The sequence below is a fragment of the Triturus cristatus genome, chromosome 2_1 (genome assembly GCF_964204655.1).
Source record: "Triturus cristatus chromosome 2_1, aTriCri1.1, whole genome shotgun sequence".
Lineage (NCBI taxonomy): Eukaryota > Metazoa > Chordata > Amphibia > Caudata > Salamandridae > Triturus > Triturus cristatus.
The window spans coordinates 1,121,312,327-1,121,339,595 of record NC_140581.1 but is presented as its reverse complement, the minus strand read 5'-3'; the positions used below and the strand labels follow the sequence as shown (position 1 = coordinate 1,121,339,595).

At 46.2% G+C, this 27,269-nt stretch overlaps 1 protein-coding gene across 1 annotated transcript in view; it reads left to right on the top strand.

The window, feature by feature from the left end:
• Nucleotides 1-27,269, top strand: part of LOC146866449 (transmembrane protease serine 11C-like) — a 430,518-nt gene that overhangs the window by 49,334 nt on the left and 353,915 nt on the right. The window contains exons 2-3 of the mRNA XM_085636517.1: nucleotides 19,984-20,104; nucleotides 26,411-26,538. Coding sequence (XP_085492643.1) covers nucleotides 26,412-26,538 — 127 coding nt within the window. The 5' untranslated portion in view covers nucleotides 19,984-20,104; nucleotide 26,411. The remainder of the gene's footprint in view (nucleotides 1-19,983; nucleotides 20,105-26,410; nucleotides 26,539-27,269) is intronic.

Sequence of the window (27,269 nt, the reverse complement as noted above, 5' to 3'; positions counted from 1 at the left end):
CAGAAACCGTCCCCACAACCCTGCCCCCCAGTCCTTCTGCGGGACCCGATGGGAGGTCATGGCGACCTCGTAGGCCCTGAACCATTGCTGAATGTCATCGTTTTTATAATATTCCTTGACCACGTCCTTGGGGATGTGGACCTTCTGCTCCGCTGGGGAGGTCGCCTCTCAGCTTCCCAGGGGCCTCCCTTCCTCACTTCTGGCCTTGAGCTCGATTTCTTTCAAGCTGCGTTCGTGCTCTAGTTGGAGCTTCCTTCCTTCGTGTTCCCGTTGGAGCTTCTTCTCTTCTAGCTCGCCTTGCACGCGCATTTGCTCTACTGCTAGCTTTTTCTCCGCTAACTTTAATTCGCCTTCGATTTTGAGTTTAGCTAACTCGAGTTCGTGATTGCGGCTTCTCTCTCTGTCCGCGAGTTCTTCCGGGGATAGACCCCCGTCTGGTACGATGCCTCGCACCTGATTGCTGCTGCTTTCGCCTTGGGGGGGTTCGGCCTCGTCTGGGCGATCCCCCGTGTCTTCCGGGCGGGAGGCCCCGGCCTCCACCCAGGCTTTCAGTGCTTTCTGCAAATCCTCCTTGGTGTTGAGACCGGTGGTAGCGATTCTAAGTTCTTTGCAGAATTGCTTTAGTTCTTTGTGTGTGTATTCTTCTAGTTGTTCCACCTGGAACACCCTGTTGGCGTTGATTTCTGCGGGGATCATGGCGTTTCCTTCTGCCATCTTTGTTGGTAGTGCGTCCGTCGTTCACGGTACGATCTCTCGGTGATGGGCCCGAATCCCGTCGCTTGCCACCAAAGTTAGACGGTGACCTCAGAGGAGCCCGGAAAGGGGGTCCTGACTACCCTGAGACCCACCCTCAAAGTATCGTAGCCGGGCACTGGCGGGAGACGCCTCAGGAGGAGGGATCTCGTATCGAGGATCGTACTTCTGACGACACAGAAACACCACACCGTGCGTTCTTAGGAACCAATCTTTATCAAATAGGTTAGCACTGCAAATATGTACAAGGAGAGCACGGGCTCAATGAGTCTCGGAAGGGGATAGGGGGTAGCGGGACAGTCTCTGGTAAAAGGTTCAAGGCAAGGATGTACCCGGCGCACAGCTCACAATCCTCGAGCTGGGGGGTAGGCTGGTTGTCGTGGGGTCCGGCGGGACCGGTGGAGTCTGTGGAAGCCGCGAGTCACTCAGCGGGCTCAGGTACAAGTTCGGAGGTCTTACGATCTTCAGGGAGCCGCGAGTCACTCAGCAGGCTCAAGTACAAGTTCGGAGGTCTTACGATCTTCGGGGAGCCGCGAGTCACTCAGCAGGGCTCAGGTACAAGTTCGGAGGTCTTACGATCTTCAGGGAGCCGCGAGTCACTCAGCAGGGCTCAGGTACAGTTCGGAGGTCTTACGATCTTCAGGGAGCCGCGAGTCACTCAGCAGGGCTCAGGTGGTTCTAAGTTCCAGGAGCCGCGACCGCGTCAGCAGGCTCTCGTTGTTCCAGCGTCGAATCTGCCGGACAGCCCCAGAGCACCCCTTGTTATAGGTCGACCCCTCTTTGATGTCCGGAGTCTGTGCAGGCAGGGGTCTTGTCACCTGGGGGTCGCTTGTCGGGGTTTCCTGCCATTGTCTTGTGATCTTTTCAGGGCCGGGTCGGGGAGGAGGCCCAGACACCCAGCAGGCGTGGAGCCAGCCCTCAGGGAGGCCGGAGGGTCGATCGAAACCCATCGTCCCAGGGGAGTTCAGAGGTGCGATAGAAACTGCTCCTCCCTCTCTCATCCCCTGGAAGCGTGATGTCCTCCAGCCGGAGTGGCGCCTCTAGGCCCGGGTCGCGCTGGGGCCGGGCGGCCATCTTGGTGCATGAAGTGGGCACGCGGACCCGGGATGGCCGAAGGGAGAGAGGCCATGGACGAGGATGTCCGGGTCGGGTGCGTGTGTTCTGGTGGAAAGGACCGGTTAGGCCGGGGGGATTGGGGCTGCCGGCACCAGGTTAGGTGGTGTGGGGGCCAGTAGAGCCAGGTTACGAGGCCGGGACCAACACTAGCCATATCCATGAACCGCATGTCTAGATTAGGAACTGCATTCATCTCTCATGTATGGCCTGTGTATGCTTAATGTCTGTATTACAACTCATGCATGACACTGTTATCTCTTGAACTGCATCTAACCAGCCCTACTTGGATAAACTTGAAGTATTTGCATAATTTCAACGGTGTGGCGTCACTTATTGTGTGTGTCCCTAGTCCATGAGAAGCGTGTGGTGTATGGTTGCTTAACACATAATCCTCTGGTTGCCCGACCGGCTCGCGCCACGTTACCGCCCTTAGGGCCTGGTGACCCCGCGTTCCTACATTGTTGGCCAGCGGTGGGATCCTTGGGACCTGTGACCATACAGCACCCTTCCGTGAGGCGAAGGGCGCCACAATTAAACGCCTATCCTACGTTTTTTGTTCCAGAGCTCAGAAACCATTGGTTGCTGGATTATTGGTTCCACTGTCCAGGTAGAGAGTGCAAGAAGCCTGGTTAGCTATTGACTGTTGCCTACACCCTAGGAATTTTCTCCTTAGTGTCTAGGTCCCCACCTGCCAGAATGGAATCCCGGCTAGCGGACCTCGAGGGGTACACCGTGAAGCAACTAAGGGAGTTCGCGCAGGAGAAGGGGTGCCCGGGATGCGGAAGGCAAAAGGGCCGGAACTCCGTACCGCCATTAGGGCATGGGTAGAAGCCCACCCAGAAGGGAGAGGGGATGAGGGACAGGAAGCGCCAGAGGCACCTCAGGGGGAGAGCGCCCAGGAAGTCCTAGACATCTTGAATGTAGACATGTCTGAGAATGTGCCCCCAGGAAGACGTTCTGGGGCCAGTAGTAGGACAGGGTCCAGGAGGAGCGCGTCTCCAGAAGAGTACGAGGACAGGAGGGAAGAGAGGCGATTAAAATGGGAGCTGGCCAAATTAGAGCAGGAGAAAGAAAGGGAAAGGGCCAGATTGGAACAGGAAAAGGAATTAGCAAAATTGGAATGGGCAATGGAGGAGAGGAGGATGGCGCACGAGCTTCGGATGAAGGAGTTGGAGCTGCGTACCCTCCAGATGAATGTGTCCAGTAAGGACACTGGTGGCAGCATATCGAAAGCTCCACAGGAGCTAGAAGTTTATTTACCCCAGGATGACATCACCAGGGTGTCTGAGGAGGCATTGGTGGGTGACCCTGAAGGGGGTGGTGCAGGGATCTCCCAACCCAGAGAGGTGGGAGAAGTGGCAGATAGCCCAGCTAGGTCCCAGGGAGAGAGGGTTGTAGGGCCTCACGACCTATCTATAGGAAGGCGTGAGACGGGGAGGTGTCCCGAGGTGCCCCAACCGCAGTCTCAGGGCCTGGAGAGTTCCGCAAGGGAGCCCCAGGTTGGGAGCCTAGGCTGTCCCGATGGGCCATCCAGTGCAGGGGAGCCCCTAGTGTCAGGAGGACCCAGGGCGACTGTAACCAGCGCTCCTGAGGTTCTGGGGTTGGCCCAGTTGCAGGGTTTAGATCCTGGGCTGGGGTGCCAGGCTCAGGGGTTGCCTGACCTGGCGGGTGGGGCCTCTGCTAACAGGGTCCCCCCGAAATTGACTTCCAGGGGTACTTTTCCCGTTAGGAGGGTGCTGAAATCTGGAAGGGGGTGCAGAGGGAGGAAGGTCTCGCCTCGGGCACCAGCTCGGCCTAAGGGTTTAGACCCTAGGTTGAGGAATCAGTTGAAGGGTCAAGGCCCTGTACTGAGGAGACAGTGGTGGTCTGAGGGTGCCTCGCAGGGTAGGGTGAGGAACCTCAGAAGGAGAGTTAGGGGGAGGAGAGCCTCGCCCCTGAAGGCTGGTCAGCCTAAGGGTGTGGACCCCAGGTGGAAGGACAAGAGGCAGTTTAGGACTGCAAGGAGGAGGACCGGAGTGGTCAACGGGCACTACAGGCCTGGGGCTACTGCCCCCCACTCCGCGAGATCACCCGGGCCAGAGATATCTGGACGGCCCAGGGGCCGGTCCTGGCCACAACTAGCTAGGGAGCCCCAGTGGGGTGGTTTTGTTGGTCCAGGAAGGATTGAGAGGGAACCATTGGGTTCCAGAGTGCAAGAGAATCTGCCGTTGCGGGCCTGCGTCCATCTTTTCTCGCCCCAAACAGGGAAGACCATCAAGGCATTGATTGGTCTACCCTGGCTTTCGGCTGGAAGGGGGTTATGTTGGACTTGGCCCTTTTTCCCTCATTTTTTTCGTTTTTGCAGTGTTAAGGTGCAGGTGCTCCCTTCTCCCAAGATGGCTGCCACAGACCCCTGCTACTGCAGGGTGGTCGTTTTTCATAGTAGCACCCTAGCAGCCAGGAGCTGGCTGGGACCCACAACAATGTTGCAACACCAGCCCGCCTTTTTGTCCCATAGGTAGAGTGGGGAAGCTCCTGGAAGATGCTGGAACCTTCTAGAAGGGAGGTGGGGTTTTTCTTTTGCCGCCTTGGCTAGAGGTCACCTGACCTAGAGCTACTTAAGAGTGGGAGGGAAACTTTTGTGGTGAGTTGGCCATTGGGGTGAAGCAGAGCTGGAAGAATCCACCAGGAGTGTAGGCGGTAGGGCCTAGCCAGGGACTTATGCCTCTGAGAGTGACAGGATTTAGGTACTGCCTCTTAAGTGAGTGAGGTGCCCTGTGAATCCCACTGATCTTGCCCAGTAGTAGGAGGACCCAGAGACTCTCTGCCAGCCTGACTAGGAAGGATCTAGCCGCCCTCTCCATTCCTACCCCCAGTAACAGAACCCCTTAAGGGCGCCAGATACATCTGCGCCAAAAGACTTCATCTGTCAACTGAGAACTGAAACTTAACTTCAAGAACTGAGACTGCATGACAAGAGCGAGTTGTAAGCCTTGAATGCCAGAGCTGAGACTGCGTGTCCAAGCTGACCTATCGAACTAAATGCTAAATCGATTGCCAAGCCACCGGGGATCGACCAGGTACTAGCGCTGTGACCCCCGCGCTCCCTGCCCTGGTCTGGGACCGCCGGCAGCGTGCTCCGCTGAGCACTTTACCCCCATCCTTAATTTAAGCCCCCCCCCCGGCGTCGACGAAGCCAGCGCACTCACCGCCGCGGCCTGGAGGCCTGGAGAAGTGCCCAGCTGTGTTGCGAGGCCCAGGAGAAGCCCGGGGCCCCGCCGCTGCCGTCGCAGCCGTGTGAGGAGAAGCGCAAGATCGGGGCCGAGTTCCCCCATCGTCGTGAGGGCGGACGCCTGCTGACGCCGAGACGGAGGTAAGCCCGGAGGCCGGGATTCCCCTTGGTGCGCCCCCTGCTGGTCTGGGAACCTCACCGCACCCGGCCCGGGTTGTCCCCTCCGTGGGAGTTCCCCCCCCTTGCCTGCGCGACGGAGAGACCCCGCCGAGGGATCCTTTCTGTGTGCCCACTTCAGCGTAACTGAGCGCGGTGCCTCACGAACTGCACCGGCACCCAGAGACTTGCTCCTCGAGTCTGGTGGCGCTCTCCGCTTAAAGCTCCACTCTAGAGAAACTGACTAGCCTGGATTACGGGCGGCGCTTGGCTTCCCCTGCTCCGTTTCACCGTCCCAGGAGCCAGTGACTGTGAACGTGAAGCTTTATAGATTTTGCCTGAAAGTATTACATGCCCGTGATTAAGAGTATAGCGTTGCTTTATATGCTTTGCCTGAAAGTATTACATGCCCGTGATTACGAGAAGCACATTACTTTATATGCTTTGCCTGAAAGTATTACATGCCCGTGATTACGAGAAGCACATTACTTTATATGCTTTACCTGAAAGTATTACATGCCCGTGATTACGAGAAGCACATTACTTTATATGCTTTACCTGAAAGTATTACATGCCCGTGATTACGAGAAGCGCATTGCTTTATATGTTTTGCCTGAAAGTATTATATGCCTGTGATTACGAGAAGAGCACTGCTTCATATGTTTGGCCTGAACGTATTACATGCCCGTGATTACGAGAAGCGCGTTGCTTCATGTGCTCTGCTCGATCGTAGTGCCTGTCCGTGACTACGAGTAGCTCTTAGTTTATATGCTGTAATTCAAAGGGTTACGTGTCACTGATTACAAGGAGCGCTTCGTTCTACAGGCTCCGTGTTGAAGTATCCAGTGTCACCCCTCACGAGTATTGTTCTGTGCTAGATGCCCCGTTCAGAGAAACCTTGCTTAACGCGCGCAGCGCTAGAATCACCTGTGCCTAGCCATATCCATGAACCGCATGTCTAGATTAGGAACTGCATTCATCTCTCATGTATGGCCTGTGTATGCTTAATGTCTGTATTACAACTCATGCATGACACTGTTATCTCTTGAACTGCATCTAACCAGCCCTACTTGGATAAACTTGAAGTATTTGCATAATTTCAACGGTGTGGCGTCACTTATTGTGTGTGTCCCTAGTCCATGAGAAGCGTGTGGTGTATGGTTGCTTAACACATAGCCCTCTGGTTGCCCGACCGGCTCGCGCCACGTTACCGCCCTTAGGGCCTGGTGACCCCAGGTTCCTACAGTTCCCTTGCTGGCCGCCGAGCACAGGGCTAAAATCCTAGGTGACTCCCATTGCAAAACCAGGTCGTTTTGTGATAGGCAATTTTGATGTCGCCTAAATAAGTTTTGGGCTCTTACCTGACGCTCGAGTGAGGAACCATTTTTATCAGAAGACGGGGGGGGAACGCTGGGTGGTAGAAAATTTATGTCTGCCCAGTGATGCTACAACTTTCCCACACAAAAATGTGTGGAAAAAGTGATTTTTTCAGCTACATTTGAGGTTTGCAGGGGATTCTGGGTAAGAAAACTTTGGGGGATTCACACAAGCCATACCTCCCTGCAATCCCCTGGGTGTTTAGTTTTTAGAAATGTGTGGGTTTGGTAGGTTTCCCTAGCTGGCCGCCGAGCACGACGCCAAAAACCCAGGTGATCCCCCTTGCAAAACCAGGTCCTTTTGTGATAGGCAATTTTGATGTTGTCTCATTATGTTTTGGGCCCTTGCCTGTCGCGGGTACTTGGGCCTCCCACACAAGTGAGGCACCATTTCTATCGGAAGATCTGGGGGAACGCTGGGTGGTAGGAAATTTGTGTCAGCCCGGTGATGCCACAACTTTCCCACACAAAAATGTGTGGAAAAAGTGATTTTTTTTCAGCTAAATTTGAGGTTTACAGGGTATTCTGGGTAAGAAAACTTTAGAGGATCCACACAAGCCATACCTCCCTGGAATCCCCCGGGTGTCTAGTTTTCAGACATGTGTGGTTTTGGTAGGTTTCCCTAGCTGGCCGCTGAGCACGGAACCAAAAACCCAGGTGACCCACTTGCAAATCCAGGTCGTTTTGTGATAGGCAATTTTGATGTCGCCTCAATAAGTTTTGGGCCCTTACTTGTCGCTGGTACTTGGGCCTCCCGTTCGAGTGAGGAACCATTTTTATCGGAAGACATGGGGGAACGCTGGGTGGTAGAAAATTTATGTCATCCCAGTGATGCTACAACTTTCCCACACAAAAATGTTTGGAAAAAGTGATTTTTTCAGTTCTATTTGAGGTTTGCAGGGGATTCTGGGTAGGAAAACGTTGGGAGATCCACGCAAGCCGTAGCTCCCTGGAATCCCCCCGCATGCCTAGTTTTCAGAAATGTGTGGGTTTAGTAGGTTTCCCTAGCTGGCCACCGAGTATGGGGCCAAACACCCAGGTGACACCCCTTGCAAAACCAGGACGTTTTGTGAAAGGTAATTTTGATGTTGCCTCAATACGTCTTGGGCCCTTGCCTGTTGCGGGTACTTGGGCCTCCCGCATGAGTGGAGTAACATTTTTATCAGAAGACCTGGGGGAACGCTGGCTGATAGGAATTTGTGTCAGCCCTTCTGGGTAGGAAAATGTTGGGAGATCCACGCAAGCCATAGCTCCCTGGAATCCCCCCGTATGCCTAGTTTTCAGAAATGTGTGGGTTTGGTAGGTTTCCCTAGCTGGCCACCGAGCACGGGGCCAAACACCCAGGTGACACCCCTTGCAAAACCAGGTCGTTTTGTGAAAGGTAATTTTGATGTCGCCTCAATACGCCTTGGGCCCTTGCCTGTCGCGGGTACTTGGGCCTCCCACACGAGAGAGCCACCATTTTTATCAGGAGACCTGGGGTAACGCTGGGAGGTAGGAAATTTGTGTCAGCCCAGTGATGCCACAACTTTCCCACACAAAAATGATTTTTCAGCTTAATTTGAGGTTTTCAGGGGATTCTGGGTAAGAAAAAGTTGGGGGATCCATACAGCCATACCTCCCTATAATCCCCCATGTGTCTAGTTTTCAGAAATGTGTGGGTCTGGTAGGTTTCCCTTGCTGGCCGCCAAGCACGGGGCCAAAAACCCAGGTGACTCCCTTTGCAAAACCAGGTCGTTTTGTGACAGGCAATTTTGATGTCGCCTCAGTACGTTTTGGGCCCTTGCCTGTCACGGGTACTTGGGCCTCCCACATGAGTGAGGTGCCATTTTTATCGGGAGACCTGTGGGAACGCTGAGTGGTAGGAAATTTGTGTCAGTTCGGTGAATCCACATCTTTCCCACGAAAAAGTGTTTTTGTCAGCTAAATTTTAGGTTTGTAGGGGATTCATTGTAAGTAAAAGTTGAGGGATCCACACATGCCATACCTCTCTGGAATCCCCTGGCTGTCTAGTTTTCCGAAATGTGTGGGTTTGGTAGGTTTCCTTCATTGCTAGCTGTGCTAGGACCAAAAATCCAGAAGTAGGTACATTCCGCAAAAAAGTCTGTGCCTAGTGGGCTTTCTGCCGCCCTGGGGAGGGGGGAAATCGGGGGCTATTGCCCCGATATGCCCCCAAGAGGGGCAGAAAGACTGGCTATTTTGTTCAAGTGGGTGGGGACATTGGGTTGCCAATTCTGGGCAGCCCCCTCCCCTACATATAAAAAAGCCAGCATAATCGCTTACGCCTTGTGGGCTCTCTGCCACCCCTGGGGGGGCAGATCAGAGGCTACTGCCCCTATCTGCCTCCTGAAGGGGGGGGGGGGGTAGAAAGACTGTGGCATTTTTTGTGGGGGTCGGGCATTGGCTTGCCTATTCTGGGCAGTACCCGCCCGAACTTTGGAAAAATACAAATCCCTGTGCCTAGTGGGCCAGACAATGGGCTATTGACCCATCTGCCTTCCAGGAGGTGCAGAAAGACTGTAGCATTTTTTATTTTGGGTGGGGGTATTTGAATACCCATTCTGGGCAGCCCCCACCTCTAAGTATATATATTTAAAAAATCCCTGGGGCCTAGTGGGCTTTCTGCCCCCCAGGGGGCAGATCAGGGGCTATTGCCCCCATCTGCCATGATCTGCACCCTGGGGAGGCCAGAAAGTCCTATTCTTACTTGGGGGGGTAGGGTGGGGGCTTTGGCATGCCCTTTCTGGGCAGCCCCTACCCCTGGTGCATAAAATAAATCCCTGGCGTCTAGGGTGCTTTCTGCCCCCCTGGGGGGCAGATTGAGGGCTACTGCCCTCATCTGCCCCCAGGGGGGGCAGAAAGGCTGTAGAATTTTGTTATTTTAGGTGGGGGTATTTGCATGCCCATTCTGAGCAAGCCACCACCCCTACGTATATATTAAAAAAAATCCCTGGGGCCAAGTTGGCTTTCTGCCCCTCAGCGGGCAGATCGGGGACTATTGCCCCGTCTGCCTCCTGGGGAGGTGGGAGAAAGTCTTATTCTTACTTTGGGGGGGTAGTGTTTGGCATGCCCATCTTTGGCAGCCCCCACCCCTAAATTAATCATTTAAAAAAACCCTGGCGTCTAGTGGGCTTTCTTCTCCCCCCGGGGGGGGGGGGGCAGATTGGGGAGTACCGCCCCATCTGCACTCAGGGGGGCAGAAAGACAGTTATTGTGCAGGGGGGCTGGGGGCTGTGGCATGCCCATATTGGGCAGCCCCCCCCCTAATTTACATAATAAAATTAATCCCTGGTTTCTAGTGGTCTTTCTGTCCCCGGGGGGGCAGAATGACTGGAATTATGTGGGGGGGGGGGGCATTGGCATGCCCATCTTGGGCAACCCCCACCCCTAAATTAAATGTTTTAAAAAACCTGGTGCCTAGTGAGCTTTCTGCCCCGGGGGGGGGGGCAAGAAAGATTCTAATTGTGCAGGGGGGGTGGGGGCATTGGCGTGCCCATATTGGACAGACCCACCCCTAATTTTCATAGTAAAAATAATTCCCTGGTTCTAGGGGGCTTCCTGCCCCCCCAGGGGAGCAGATTGGGGGCTGTAGCCCCCATCTGCCCCTCCAGGGGGGCAGAAAGACTGAATTTAGCCCCAATAATATGGGGGGAGCAAGGGCCCTTGCCCAATCGGCCGCTCCCCCCTCCCTGGTATATAGTGGTTGGATCCCTGCTTGGGGCTCGATCCCCTGGGACGATCCACTAGAGAGGGGTACCATTGGAAAGGGGAGATTTTCCCCTTTCCAATGATACCTCTCCCAAGTGTTTCGGTGCTCGGGGGGCTGAGATAGCCTCTCGAGCACTGAAACACTAAAACTGAAACTAAGTTTCAGTTTCGTTTTCAATCTAATAATGATAGCGCGCCATGCGCGCGATCGTCATTGGATTGAAAACGAGTGAAGGGCCTCTGGAGGTTGTGAAAGCTCCACCCCACCTCCTGAGGCCCCAAAAAAAATGGAAATCCCTCTGCTGTTTGCAGCAGAGGGATTTCGTGCCCCTGTCCTCATGACGGAATGGTTCCGTCATGAGCACCAAAAGGGTTCATTCCTGACATTAATACGATTATATGTTTGTAAACCATAATTAGGAGACAATATTTATGCTATGCGGTATTTCTGACAATGATATTCTGATGTACAAACCCAAGAATCACCACCATGTGCCATGGCAGGGATAAACAAGCATTGGCATAGCCAATAGGTCTTGCCTTTGGGACCTTATAAGTGTTTACCCTTACAACAGTTGATGTTGTTGCACCAAGGATAATGTGCTGCTTATCTAAATACTTATAAGGTCCCAAAGGCGAGACCTATTGGCTATGCCAATGCTTGTTATACTGTTGATTCTATGCGCCACATCTAAGGCAAATAACATGTTGCTTATTAAAATAAAAATAAAAAATCGCTGAGTGCACTGCTTTTGCTGTTTAGTTTGGTATATCACATCATGCAGGGCATTGCTTATGTTCCTATATATAGTATTATTGTTGCGCTCTGTTTCCTTTTGTTCCGATCTTGCACGTGCACTATCCTCCCGCTGCCATCCAGCCTGCCACTTCTATTTCAATCAGGAGATCCTTGTGTATAAATTAATACAAAAGCCTGGAAAAAGCTGGTCCTGGCGACACTTCCGGCCCGGCCTCCAGCTGCAACAGATAAGAAAACCTAGGCAACGCCGAAGGTGATGTTTAGACTGCACATATGCAAGGCAAAGCCGCCCCCATTAAAGTCAGGCAGCTTATTAATGACGCTAAACATTTTACAGTTTAATATCGTGCGAACTAGACCCAAACATATCGGAGCACTTTACTTGAGCACCAGTTTATTTGTAAGATTTGTGGTACAAAAAGGAAGATGATCGCCTCCAACTTTCGCCAGACATATCGTACAAACAAGCATTTACAATGCAATGGTCTCGGCATTGTTAAAGTTAGAGCTATTGGCATTGCTCCTGACATTATTTTTGTTTATGTTTTTGTTTTTAAAACATTTAAAGAAACAGCATTGTTATTTACAATGTCAATAGCTTAATCACTCTCAAATGCGAGACCTATTGCATTTGCACCCACACACAGAGCCACACACACAAAGCCACCCACACACACAGAGCCACTCACATACAGCAACCCACACACAAATAGAGCCACCCACAGAGCCACCTACACACACACACAGTTACCCACACACTGACTCTCTTAAAGCCCTGCAGCATAGCAGCTGTCAATAAAGCTAAAAATGTTACAGCTATTTTTTTATTAGAAAACTTTTATTGTATCCGCCACCCCTGCACCTCCACCAGCTCAGCCAAATCCCTGATAGCTTCGCTGCCTCACGCAGATGAATGTTTGGATGATGTGTGCCAGCAGGTGTCAGAGGGTCAATGGAGGACAAGGAAGGGGCCTAAAGGGATGCTAAAAACATCGACCACCGCATGATAATGAAAGGCTAAAGCCACTTTAAACTAGCAAAGCATACAGAAACGAAGAGGCAGGGACAAATACAAGGCCTGAGCAAGATGAGATGGGAACTGCTGTTGGCATGACCTTAATGCATACAGCTCTGTGCGCCCCTCAGAAATCTAGTGCCCTGGGTCTGGAGCCCGTTCGCCCATGCTAAAGTCCGGCTCTGAGGAGAGGCCTAAAGAAGCTAGTTACTAGGACCCCCCCCCCCCCCAACACCCCATGAGCTGGTAACCAGCTCACCTGCCCAGAGTACATTCCGAAATCATCATAGTTATTATAAAATGTGCTGTTACCACCTTTTAAATGAGAAAGATGGCAATACGTTTCAGGCAAATCATTGTTTTTCTTTTAAGTGTTACTTTATTTACTTCAAATATTGAGGTTTTTATCAACTAAGATGTATTTGTTATAATCCGTAGTATTAATACAAAAGGGTTTATACGTAAGGCTTCCGGGTTTACTTACTTTTACAGATAAATTTAGACAGGAAACAATGTGTTTCCTGTCTGTATTTATTTTTTAAAAGCGGGAAATTACTGAAACTGGTGCTTCTTTTGAGAGACTCTCCATGCTGTCTGTCATGAATTCCAGATAACAGCTGAGCAATTGGACAGCGTGGAGAGGTAAAAAACAGGATGAGATTTCCTTAAATACAGGAATATGCGAACACATATTTGTACTATAAAGTAATATGTAGCTGTGAGGGTAGTCTTTTGTTAAAAGTGGCTGCTTAATTTGCTAAAACATGACTGGCATTCACAGGGCACAAGTCCTAAAAAGAGAATTGGGGGGACGCTGACGTCACGACAGGAAGTGACGTCACGAAAGGTGGCTTGCACCATCAGACGTATTGCCTCCCCTCGCTCACCCCTTAGATGCGATTGCATCAGAGAAGCCAGCGCGTGAGCAGCGTTCTCAATGAGCTCCCATCTCGCCCCAGAGAGGCCAAAGAGTAAAAGTGTCTCATTCATTCATTATTGAAAGATATATGCAAAATTCAAATTTTTTGCTCTGATTTAATCTTAATCAAACTAAAAAAGGGCCCATCACAATAATAGTCACCTATTACTTACTTCAGCCGAAGTAAGTGACATTTATTTAACTTTATCAATTATACCACAAAAACATTTAATCATATATTAAACATAGAAGCATTTTTTATATACACATTGTGAGTGATTTGTGAGTCCCAGTGAAATAACCAAAACCAATCTCAGTGAAAAATAAAATAAAAAAGGGGTGAGGAATAGGTTATTGGGGGAATATTAGAAGGAGAGCTATCTACAATAGCCAATGAATTATTTTAGGAGAGAGCCTATATATAATTAAATGTTTTTGTGGTATAATTTATAAAGTTAAATAAATGTCACTTACTTCGGCTGAAGTAAGTAATAGGTGACTATTATTGTGATGGGCCCTTTTTTAGTTTGATTAAGATTAAATCAGAGCAAAAAATTTGAATTTTGCATATATCTTTCAATAATGAATGAATGAGTTCCTTGTGAACATTTGTCGCTTTAGCATTAGCATTAGTGCTTACCCAGTTCACAAGGACATATGGGTTGCTCTTGTTTTTTGAAATAATAATAAAGAGTAAAAGTGTGGCTCCATTTGCTCCAGTTATAGAGCTCCCGGTAAAATAAGTGGGGGGACGCCGTCCACCCGCGTGGCACCCCGACTCGAGCCCTGGGCATTCATATATGTGTGCTCGTCCAAGAGTTAAATAAACGTGGAAATATACCATTTTACAGCTCCATTTCTTTTTAAAACACAAAATAAATATGGATAAATACCAATGATTTGGCCCCAAAAAAAATATAGATAAATACAGACCGAAGTGTTAAAAAAAAAACAATACCATAAAACCGGGATCCCTAGTTATTAGCAAAATATGTTTTGCACGTATTTATAAATGGTTCCACAACCCTTTTCCCTTGCTTTTGCCCTGGTGTAAAGCTCTGTCAATAACCAGGAGAGGAGTGAAATGTGTTTTCCCCCATTTTGTATCACACGCGGGAAAAGAAATGGTTTTCAGAAGTGTAGGTTTCTAGAAACGAACCCTGAGGGATCATGACCCTTCCTTATAGAGGGGCCCTAGTGTATTAAGCAAACTAAATGAATCAGACAAGCGTTATATCTTTATTTAAAGATGGTTCTAGTGGAGTCTGGGAAATAGTTGCTATGCTCAATGCTACGTCTTAGTTTCTGAAAAAATGTATGATCCTATGTGCTTTTTGAAATGCCCCAGTCATATTAGTCACCGGAAAGCAATATTATTGGGAAATAAAGTTAAGGATTTAATCAAATATTAATGGTCAAATCAACATACCCGTGGTCTGACAGTTAGATGACTTCAGATCCCATAATGCCCTTGGGTCTGGTTAGAAGGTGCTTGTGAACAAGTAACAGGGTATTTATCAGGTCACGTAGCAAACCATTGTAAACACGTTTAGTTTTCTCAATCAGGATACCCTGCCCCACTTGTTCAAATCAGAAGTCCTGTCTTCATCTAGAAATGATATGTTACTTCAGTTCTAAGTACCCTGCTTCAACAATACTAAAAGGACATTTCTGTGCAAAATAATATAATGCTGGTGCAGTTGCCAGGTAAGAGGATATTAATGTATATTATTCGCAACTTAAAAAAAATTAAAACTTTTTTTTACATGTTCTTACTTCCAAATACCCCATAAACTTTTATTTTACTTCAAAATTATTTCTAGAGCTATCATACACCCAAGGAGTTATTGCTGCTGATACTGATGGGCGGCTATTACTAATCCTAAATAATGGGGTGTTTATTTCCAAGCCCATTGTGCGTCACTTTCAACCTGGGAAAAAGTGACATACTTGTGGCGCAAGGGGCTTGTAAATAAGACCCATGGTTTTATAAAAAGCGCAAGTTTAAAAGGCATGCATGTAATATACCAATCACATGTGCTTTATAAAGCTTTTGCCAAGTGTTGCAGCACATTCATTTCACGTGCAGGTTTTGTAAAGCACTGTATACTAACTTGCGGTAGCCTTGGAGCACTTATGGCGTGGCCATATTCACAGGATGGCGAGCTCAGGGTAATCCTTTCTGAGTGATTGATGTCTCTCGACCTGCGGCGTTGCCCTGTATGACAGGCCGCCACCGCCTGCCTGCTCTGTATCAGTGCTGGGCCACGCTAGAAAAGCGCTTCCTTATCTGTGACCAATGGACGTGCCTCGTGTTTTAACACAATCATAAAACAGGAGCAGGATTGCTGACCCCCTGGGGCCTCATATGTCCCAGTGCCAGGAGGCCGCATGTGATAAATGACTCCTGAAACAACCCGCCCCTCTGAGTGGAAAAGACCAGCCCATGTGCCGGGGGCCTCGTGCCTGTTCTGTGAAAGATAACAACATCCTCCGCTGTCCTGTGTGTAAGGCAGGGAGAGAGCAGGTCACTGCCTAGGGCAGGCAGCAGACGACTGAGATAAGCAGCAAATATTGGTTAGATGGGTCAAAAGTCCACCACGAAAAGAGGGAAATGAAAAGGAGGTGGAGCAGCAGAATAACACAGAACGGCGTTGCTGATTGGTCAGGGGTTAAGTGACTCGGGGATGTTAAAATCATGCATTCCACGGACGGGAGGAAAGGAGAGGTTGCAAGTGACTTCCTCCTGACGTTCCAAGCCCACGTTTTCATAAAAGGAAACAATTACAACCATTTACCTCCACAAATAGACGTAGGACACCACACCGAGCAGCAACGGGGATGACGCCATAAACGCCGCCGCCTTTCTCCGAGGTCAAGCAGAAATGCCTCGGAGAAAGGCAGCGGCGTTTTTGGATTCGGGGCGTGTTTTCGGATTTGGGGGCGTGTTAAACACGCCCAGAGAAAGAATCGCAAAAAACACGCCCCCGAATCGCAAAAAGACGGGGCTTGTTTGGAGCGACGAACCTCTTCTCCAATGGCTGACCAGCATTTCAGAGGCCAGCCAATGGAGAAGAGGAGAGAAGAGGGGCGGGTTAAGCCGCACTACTCCAAGTCATTAAATCTCGCGAGCGAGACTGCGCAAGCGCAGCCTTCGCTAGCCGAGACCTAAAAATGGCTGCCTATGAAACATTAGTGGATTGAAAACTACGCTTAAAAAGCATTTTTACACCAGGATAACGGGAGTAAAGATAACACAGAAGAACAGGAGGGGGTGGGAGTAAAGACAACACAGACAACAGGAGCGGGGGCAGGAGTAAAGACAATACGGACAACGGAAGGGGGCGGGAGTAAAGACAAACAAGCACCGTGCCGGACAGAGTGCGTACACAGGCGGGAGGCGGGGGCAGGCAAGAGAAACTCGGAAACAACTTACCACAGCAGACATGACATTTCAGGGGCTCCGCTAGCAAGAGAGGCCATAAGGCGAGGAGGCACAGACTTACGGCCAGGACAGACATCTTCAGCACAGGACAGGCAGAGCCACGCTACACGACGGCGCAGGGGCTGAGGAAGTGGAGAACGGCAGAAGTGTCATGTGACACGGCATGGCCTGGTGGAGTGGGAGGGGAGGAGTAGAGTCCTATGGAGCTCGGGAGCGAGCAGCGCTGCTCGTAACCGCAAGCGTAAGGCCGGATGTCAGTTCAGAGCGATTCCAAGAGTTCGTTTTTCCTAGCGCGCTGCACTAGGCTCGACCTAAAAACTGAGGGCCAATGGGCTATTAAATGCACAGTCACACAAGTATTACTACTAATTGACATGAGAAAAGCACTGTTTACTGCCTCGCACATTGCATGTCACAATGGCTTTGTGCAGAGATACAACTCTTCTAATACTCATGAGAGCTATTTTTATTGTTATTTTACACTAGTGCACAAATGCATCTGGGTTTTGTTCACGCGCCTTTAAAAAAAAAATACATATAAAAACGGCATTGCATAAAACATGTACACAAGTGTGTAGAGGCTAGTGTTCGATTTATTACCATTGTTAAGGGAGGGGAAAGGCATCATGACCCACTCGAGGCTTCAACTCTCATGAGTTGTGTGCCCTCCCCACATTCAACAATATTAACTAAAAGCTTATTACACTCTGCGCATCTACAAATATACGATGGATGGATGGGTGAATAATAGAGTACTGTAAAAATAACTCCACCCCACAGATCTGTTAGAAGTGCATTATAATCACATGTAGTCCGCACTCATGTATTCTGTGCGACTAATGTTAAAGATGACAGTGTGGGTATTGCATATTTAAAATATCCTTATGAACTAATGAAATATATGCATGTTTAAGAGATGTGACAGACAGGATTGTAGTGCTTATTTATTAATATTTCATGAGACATGTTTTCTGAAACGATCATGGATAATTGATATAATGAAATGTTTACTAAACAAATTATTATGTTACTACTGTATTATTTACTAAAGTATATGCTAAAAAGTTTGATGTATTTGTGTGTAGAGAAGTGCACATAATGTAACCTGTACACGTCTTAACTTAGCCTAACTTGTGGGCCTAAAATGTATTGAATTCAAGCTCACGTTTCAAGTAACATTTGAATTCATATTGTGTTCTTGCAGTAGAAATGTTGCATGTATTTTGTATTCCCACTGCAGGTGGAGAAGACTTCGTTAGTTAGAGAAAAAGGGTCTTAGGCTCGTAGATAGTGAGGAATGTGAAGTGGCAACTGGTAGGAAGGAAACGCAATAGCAAGATGGCAGGAGAGTTATCGTGGGATAAGGAGATAAGGCCAAAAACGGCTGGAGTAACGATTTATGAGAATGGCAAGATGGTATAAAGAAGATTATGGGGCGTGGCTTGGACGCCGAGGGAAGATGGCGGATCTCCGTTAGCTCCGCTCGGACGCGGTGCTGTGTAGCTGTGTGGAAGGCTTCCCAGCGAGCTACGGGCACTGTCTCCAGAAGAACTTACCAGCGGAACATGGCGTGATTCTGAATTGCTCCTCGTTGGTTGTTTTTACCACTCCTATCCCTCGGAGACGTGGCGGTTTGAGTTCCTGAGGTAATGCCCAACGGCGGCCATTTTGTATCGAGGCGCCGGCATTCTATTCCTGAAACACCGCGCACGCATTTCCTGGATCCAGTCATGCTTTGATGCTTTACTGCTTCATGTCTCTTCGAGAGGGAGTCTGCTCCAAGTTCAACAGTCGCCGGTAGCCCCTGGCCATGCTTGTTCCATACCGTTCTCTCCCCGGAGAAGGTCCCATAATTCTGTCTTTTCCTCAGAGGAGCCGTGATTAACCCCTACGTTCCGGTATCTTCAGAGCCACAGGCTGGATGCATTGCAGCTTTGTGTATCTTTCTCTTTTTGTTCTAAGGTGATGCTGTAGTGGCTTTGTGAGTATCTCTGTCAAACCGTACAGCATATGAGAGAATTCCGTGTACTTTTTCCCGCCAAAAAAGCATCTCGTCAAATTGCCAAGATGTCTAATGACTCCCATCCTCCAAATAAACCGTCTTCTTCTGGCGCAAAGCCTAAAAGGCTGAAGAATGACCCGCCCTCGCCTATTCTTTCATCACAAAGCCCAGTTTTGGATAACATACTAGAGGAAGTGCGTGGTCTTCAACCCTTTATGGCCGCCACAAACGAAAAATTGCAACAAATTGAGGACCGATGGATCGTCATGGAAGGTAGGGTGACTGAGTTAGAACAACGCGTCAGTGACGTTCAAGATGTTACCACAAAAATTCCGTTATTGGAACAGGAGATTCATAAATTGAAGCTTCATACTGAGGACTTGGAGAATCGTAATCGAAGGAACAACCTCCGTCTTTTTGGCTTGCCAGAGAATATTGAGGGTCCTGATATGTTGCTTTTCCTTCGAAAATTCCTTCATGACCTCTTGGGCCTTCAGTCATCTACACCTTTGAATATACAAAGAGCCCACCGCTTAGGTCGCCTTCAACCGAATTCCACCAAACCTCGTGGTATTATTATGCTGTTCCTGGAGTTCACAGAACTCATGACTGTTCTTAAAGCAGCTAAACTCAAACGTAACCTATCGTGGTCTGGACATAATATTTTTATCTCACAAGATGTCTCCAATGCGACCAATGCTCGTCGCAAAGAATTTCTTGCATTGCGTCCACAAATGAGGCTTTTGAACGTCCAATATGGTATACTTCATCCCTCCATCTGCAAGATCACCCACAACGGCCAGACGAGATCCTTTGATGACCCGGGAAAACTGAAGCTGTTTCTCAATAACATCTCCTCTCGGAATATGGACACAAATCATTGAATGTTTCTTTTTTGCTACTTCTGTGTAGTGCTCTTAACAGCTATTAACAGCTTTTTTCTGGTTACCTTAGATTCCTCTTATACATAGCTTTCCATATGTTTTAGTGCTTATTGCTTACTGTACATTTGTTAATCACGTTTCTTCCTCTTTGTTACTGCTTATTCCTGTTCAAATTCTCTCTTCCCCTTCTCATATCTTGCTCCCGCTATATGATTTCCTACGTTATGTCCTGCTTCCAATTGTACCCATGTGAACTATACCGCTGTCTTCTCTCCGGTCTCATCACGCTCCAATTTTACTTTTCTATCGATGTCTTTCAGGTCTGGACTCTTTTCCTTGACCTGTTTTCCTTCTTTGCTTTCCTATGCTTTTTTCCTCTGCTCACCTTCTTTCCCTTCCCTGCTCTTTCGCGCTCTTTCTTATTTCAGTCTTCCTTTGGTCGGTGCGTCTCTCTCTTCTTCTTTCGAGTTTTTCCATGTTTCCTCTTTGCTCTTTTCCCTTCATTTCTTCATGATTATGGTGCTTTTGGACTTCCTTTTATTTATTTCGTTGTCAAAGGCTTGTTGATCCTTCTTAATAAGGTGGTTTTATGTTTTGTTGTTCCCCTGTGTAACCCTTATGCGCATTTTGTCTTTCAGTGTCGTTGTGTCTCCGAAGTATTTCCACACCATGTGTATCACATTCCCCTGACCCTCGCGTATGTGTAATTTTGTTACGTGGAACGTTCGTGGTCTTGGAAACCCGGTTAAAAGACAAAAGGTAATTTCTCATTTATCTAAGCTTAATTCCCAAATTTCTTTTCTTCAAGAAACTCACTGCAATGACGTCGAATCACTGAAATTAAAAAGGCAGTGGGTAGGCCAAGTTGTTTTTTCCCCTGCTGTTGACAAGAAGGGGGGGGTTGCCATATTGTTTCACAAAACTTTATCTGTGCAAATTATTTCCTCTCAAAATGATGACGCAGGTCGATGGGTAATGGCCAAGGTTGTTGTCCACAATAAAACGTTAATCTTGCTAAACATTTATGGCCCTGTGAAACCAGATCCAAAATTTTGGAATGATATCAAAATTCTCCTCTCCACAGCTGACTGTCCCAATATTATTGTAGCAGGCGATTTTAATCAATGGTTGGATCCTTTCTCGGATCGCTTATCTAAGTACAAATTTCAACCGGATAAGACCCATAAATCCTTTCAATCGGCCATTGCCTCTCGCCCATTGTATGATGTTTGGAGAACCTGTAACCCTGATTTGTTGGAATATACGTTCTTTTCTAATGTACACCAAACCCGATCCAGAATTGATTATATCTTGATTGGCAAATCCCTTCTTCCTTGTATCCAAAAATCTGAAATTGGCTCTATTTTTATCTCAGACCATGCCCCTGTCTATGCTATGTTCGACCTTTCACTCACCTCCACCAAATATAATCGCTGGAAGTTTAACACTCACCTACTTTCTGATACAACTTATATTAAAGAAGTCACCTCCTTTATTAATGAATTTTTCACCTTTAACAACCCATTAGACACTTCCACCTCTAACAACTGGGATGCTTTTAAGGCGGCTCTCCGTGCTTTTACTATTTCTTTTGTGTCCCGGAAGAAAAAGGCCAATGTGAAAAAGTACAAAGACCAATTACAACAGTTGAAAAAATTAGAGCATGACTATTTTTCCTCCAAAAATGCTGATTCACTTAGGAGTTTAATTACAGCCAAAACCAACCTCAACAAAATTGCCACTGTTGATGCCTGCAATGTTTTACTTAGAATTAAGTCTAAATTTCACGGAGGGCAAAATAAAGCAGGTAAAATGCTAGCGAATTATTTAAAAATTCGCTCTGAACGTAAGACCATTGGTCCTATCTTGGATGAATCCACCAATAATCTGGTGTCCTCTGATGAAGAAATTGCAGCGGTCTTTCAGGACTACTACCGATCTCTTTACTCAGATGATACATTCCCCTCCTCTCATAATCTTGATAAGTTTTTTTCTGGACTTCCCGCTCCCCCATCTCTGAATGCTGAGTTTTCTGCCTTAGAGGCGGATATTACCCTTCAAGAGATTATTACCGCCCTTCAAGCTTTAAAAAAATCAAAAGCCCCCGGCCCGGACGGATTACCGGTGGAGTTTTACTGTACTTTCAAATCTTTGTTTGCCCCTAAATTATTGCAGCTGTTTAATTCCTTCATTGCTGATGCGAAAGCATCAGGCTCCTTTATGGATGCCCTGATCGTCATTATCCCTAAGCCTGACAAGGACCATTCTTTATGTAAAAATTTTCGCCCAATCTCCCTTATCAATTACGACTGCAAGATCTTCGCTAAGATTATTGCATCCCGACTTGATTCTATCATACCCCTTCTGATCAAGACGGACCAGGTGGGTTTTGTCAAAGGTAGACTGGCTTCCGATAATGCTAGAATGTTCATGAATATCTTATCCCATGGTAAAAATTATAAAAATCCTCTGGCTGCTTTGTCTCTGGACGCTGAAAAAGCATTTGATCGTATAAATTGGCAGTATATGTTTCATACCTTACAATGGTTTGGTTTTGGCCCTAATTTTATTTCCTTTATCAAATTGTTATACTCATGTCCGAGGGCAAGTATTTTTGTTAATAACCAATTTTCTCAATTTTTTCCCCTATCCAGAGGCACCAGGCAAGGTTGTCCTCTTTCCCCATTACTTTTTATTCTGTGTTTGGAACCCTTCCTTGAGCGTATTCGAACCAATCCCAATATTAAAGGTTTTGTCTCTGCTTCTGTTGAAACTAAAGTATCTGCCTATGCAGATGATATATTGGTATACATGTCCAATCCCAGTGAATCCCTTCCCCCCTTTTTAGAAGAAGTCCATCTTTACTCTTCCATTTCTGGGTACAAACTCAATCTAACCAAAACGGAGGTTCTTCCTTTAAATTCGATTTGTTATCAATTCATGTTTGCGGATACAGCCTTTGCATGGTGTCCCTCCAAGATTAAATACCTTGGCATTTGGTTTGCTTCCAATATTGCGGACACTATTAAATTCACCTTTAACGCACTAATGAATAAGTTGAAATCCCTTCTCCTCGTGTGGTCCCCCTTATTTTTGTCATGGTGGGGTCGACTAGATACTATTAAGATGATGGTCACTCCTCATATTCTTTATACGGTTTCTATGCTCCCTGTCAAAATCCCTAACACGTTTTTCTCCCAATTAAACTCTTTATGTATTAAATTTTTATGGAACAATAAACGCCCCCGCATAGCCTTAAACAAACTTATTTGCCCCAAGGAAGAGGGGGGGGTGCGTTTCCCTAATTTTAAAATATACCACTCTGCTTTTTTGATTAAACAATCTTTCTCATTGGCCTTCGACTTTGGGGATACGCCTATGCCTCGTTGGATTATCTTTGAGCGATCGCTTCTAAAAGAATTCCAGTTTCAGCATGTTACTTTTATGTCCAACTGCACCTTTTTGTCTAAACACCCTGTATTAAAATACTCCCGTGAATTGCTGTGCAATACATTTCTTAAGGACCTATCCCCTATCCAATGTTTTTTAACCTCTACCCTGTGGTATAACAAATTTCTCAAATACAAAGGCAGATCTTTCTATTACAAATACTGGAAGGAAAAGGAGATCATTTTTGTCCATCAGTTTTTGAATGGGTTCTCTATCATCTCCTTCCAGGAATTACAAACACGATATCAGCTACCTGACTCCTTCCACAAGGAATACCTTATTATCTCTAATGCTATACAAATTCAATTGGCTACCTACTCTCTCCCATCAGTCCCACCTTCTTTAACACCCTCTTCACCATTGTACCCTCTATTCCCGGCGCATAAACTCAAAGCTGCCACTGTCTATAAGTTATTGTTATCTAAGGTCAATGTTCGTTCTAAAACCACCATTGAAAATGCATGGGAAATGGACTTATCCTTTTCTCTTCCTATTGAAAGTTGGGACAAACTATGGTCGAAATTATTTAAAATTTCGGCTGCAGCCAGGATAACCCAATCTCTGTTTTTTCTGTATCATAGAGCCATTATTACTCCTGTTACTATTTGTAAATTTTCCCCCACATCCTCTCCCCTTTGCTGGTCCTGCTCTACCGAAACTGGTACATTAGTCCATCAGTTATATGAATGTGCATCTGTTCTATCTTTTTGGGATTCAATTTGGAATGTATGCATGTCAGTTTTCAACTTTAATGCAACCTTATCTTTTGTAAATATCTTTTTAGGCTCTTTAGCTCCTGATATGGAAACTGTTTTACCTAGTTCTAGGTTATTTGACCTTTTTATTGCATTAGCTTTTAAAGTGATCCTGTCTGCATGGAAAGATAATTCTAAACTGTCGTCAATTACTTGGTGGAATTTTATTTGTGACGAACATAGGATTGCTTCAGTTTCCTCCTCTTCTGTCCCCCAAAAAATCAAAACAGATCTTCTTTGGCTTCCTTTTACTGTTTATCTCTCCTCGCACCCTCCCTTGCGGTAATTCTTCTTCTTTTTATTCTCTTCTCTCTCTGGCTTTCTCTCTTCTCTTCCCTCCTCACCTCTTTGGTCTTTCCTCTCTTCCTCCCTTCTTTTCCTCCTATCCCATTCTCCAGTGCCATTTTCCTTAATTTACCCTATTATTGATCCTTTTTTCCTTCTGTTGACCTATCATTATAAACCAACTTCGTTTATATAATATCTCTTTTGGCGCTATATTGTAATAATTGTTTTATTGTATCATTTGTTTTTTCTTTTTCTTTTTCTCTGAAAAATTCAATAAAAACTTCTTAAACAAAAAAAAAAAGATGGTATAAAGAAACCAGTGTGTGCTGATAGTATGAAAATTTACTGAGTACAGTTTGTGAGACGTCCTTTGGATGTAACAGATGCTATGATGCAATGTAGTGAGGGATAGTTAGCATTCTGACTTAGGACACCTTGAGGTACAGACCTCTGCTATGGTTGGTGTGGCTTTATGCTACTTGGACAATGTTGGAGTTTCTTCTAAGGAGGACTCTGAAAGCTGACACCTTTCTAATTTCACCTTACCTTAAATCTCTGCGTTAGTTTAGGGTTGTCACTTAAGGATAGCATAGGGAAAGAAAGAGGATCTATGCTACTTTTCGATGACAAATTGATGCACTCTAACGGAAAATGCTGTTTCCTTTTTACTTACATAGCAATAAACGAGTTACTTGTTTGCTATTTATTATATAGGATAAATCGCTTTAGAAGATTTGGCTTCATGTTGTTTGTGCTTTATTTCTATATGGTAATGCTCAGACTAAAATATACTATAAGCCGTTTCTGAGTCTGAATTTGGAATAAACTTACTAACTTGAGACTTGGTGTCGAACTGAGTTATTGTGTGCCCAAATTGCCTACACTGTATTTGGAGATTGAAAGAAAGGTGTTTAGCTTACCTCTCATGTCGCAAAAAAAGATCGTCAACTAAGTGTTACTGTATAAGTGGGCCCAGGCTCCATCAGTAATGTGTCAGTGAAGACAAAATATGAGTGAAAGAGTGCCGGGGCATGGCAAATGCTTGGTACTTCTCTCTCAATTTTAGTTTTGTACAGCGTTTTATTAGGTTTGAACTTATGAAGTTTTAGTGAAAGTCTTCCTCTGCTCCTGAATAATATGCTGCCAACACAAATGCTGTGCTCTGCTTTTTGTGGTTGTTATTGAGACCTAAATATTGTGGACTGAAATATGGGGAAGTTAAGTGCATATGGGTATATATAGATTTAGTATTCTTAACTCCAAGTCTACATATTGTACACTCACCGTATTTTAGTTCTTGATCTTTAGGCCTCGATATTTTGGCCCCCTCTATATTTTCTACTCGATATTATGGTGAGATGCCCTTTAGGTTTATCCCAAAAGTGGTGCAGTTTTTCAGTGTTATGCCTGGATCCGCCTTGCTCCTTTGCATTGATGCAAGTCATTAGACTGGCAATTGCTGCTCTTTCATGTAGCATGTTTAGCACTACCCTAAAATGCAGACAATGAGGAATCCATTTGTACTGTTATATTGATATGATATTAGTTTACTAATATAAATAGGGCAAATGTAGGATGAGAGAGCTGCCACCAGTAGTTGGCATGTGTAAGCATTCCCTTACGCCTAGTCGGTTTCAGTCAAAGTGGCTGTGTGAAAACCATTGCATGATTGTTTTGTAGAGATGAGTTTGCCTTGTGATCACTAATCTCATTGGTTCTTCTTGCAAAGAATCTATAAGAAAATGTTGCTCCTTCCACATGCTTTGTGTCCCAGCCTATAATTGCTCCTTCCACATGCACTATGTCCCAGCCTATAAATATAATCAGAATAACTTCCATGGCACAGCTCAACATGTCGCATAGCATTATTCTCAAGGCTAATAATTAGAAGCACGACAACTTAAATGACTTCAGAATGTACACACTACAGCTAATAAAAATACCCATGTATGAACATAATTCCTCCCAGGGCATACCCTAGTCATGCGCAGATACCACCATGAAACTGATGTCCCATCATGAGGGCAATGACTCACAGATCATTTGATAATTCCCAATAGAGGGTTGCAAAATGTGAAGAGTTATTCCTGGATAGTGTCTCATAATATCAACAGCAATTCCCTCTGCCTTATTGCAGCAAGTCTGCAGAGTTTGTTCAAAGAATTGCTCTGATTTGTGTGCGGAATTCATAGCACAAGCACAGAAAATCTAACTTTATTCTCAGACCAAATTAGGCACGGGTGCCAAGCTACCAGAAAAGTCAAAACAGGTAAGCAATTATTTGTAGAGTAGGCCATGCATGTGCCTACTGACTACCTTAGTAAACACAATCATTATTTTCAATGATTCACATTTCCACTGTAGAAGATATATAATTATCAGTAGAGCAAACCAGCTTGTCCACAATTATTCCCGGCGTATCCTATTATGTAATCAGTACCTCCCAGACCAGTTGCAACTTGTGTAATAACACAATGGACTAAACATGTATTGTGTGCATTAATTCTCAGAGCTGTGCAAAAAATCCTGGAAAACATATAGCTGAAGTGGAAAACATGTCTTCCCTCCTCAGGATGACTGAATGTGGCCCGGTGATGAAACAACCTGCTGTATGGAAGATCCTACTAGTTTTCGTTGGTGTGCTGATTCTTCTGTTCCTGGCAGTCGCTATCCCTCTTATAATTGTTTTTGTTGTCTTTGGTAAGAATCAAAACAATATTTTCTTCTTTTTTCTAAATTCGCACATGATGTTGTTGAGCCTTAATTTTAAATAGGGGACTGAGTAGTGTATGGTCACAGACCAGAAGCTTCCTGGTGTAAAGACCTCCTCAACCAGTAAAGAGGTAATTTGTCGTCTGGTGATTAGTGGTCTATGTAAAGTTGGCTCGATAGTCAATTGAGGGTTCAGCAATCATTGCTCATTTTAGTAACTGCTACACCTATCCTAGTGACACAATCAAGTTCTTACCCCCACATATGCAAAGACTGAATTTTGAAAGTACATTAGGCAGTCCCTAACTTTGTAGAAATTGAGTATGGCTCCATTTAGGTTTTAAATATAGGTAGGAATAATTGTAAGGATATATGTATGCAAGGTGGGAAATTTGGTATTCCTTTTTTTGGAGTCCTTGTTTTTGTCAAATATGTTTTTACAGTTTATGTTTTCACAAGGGACCTTCCCGGCAGCAGAAATCAAGTGGGGCACTTTTAAGAGTATTTTATCTCACCATTTTCGGACCACAGGAACAGTGAATTCACAGTTGCGATGTTTCGGGACTTGGAAATTTCACCTTTTCATTTCAGTCCCCCTATAAAATGCTGGTTATTTGGAAGGTAGATCAAATCTACAGGGAGTTTTTCCAAATTAGAGCCATTTTTCGACAAGAGGTGAACTATTTCTCCTTATTTCAACATACCATTTCCAGACACCC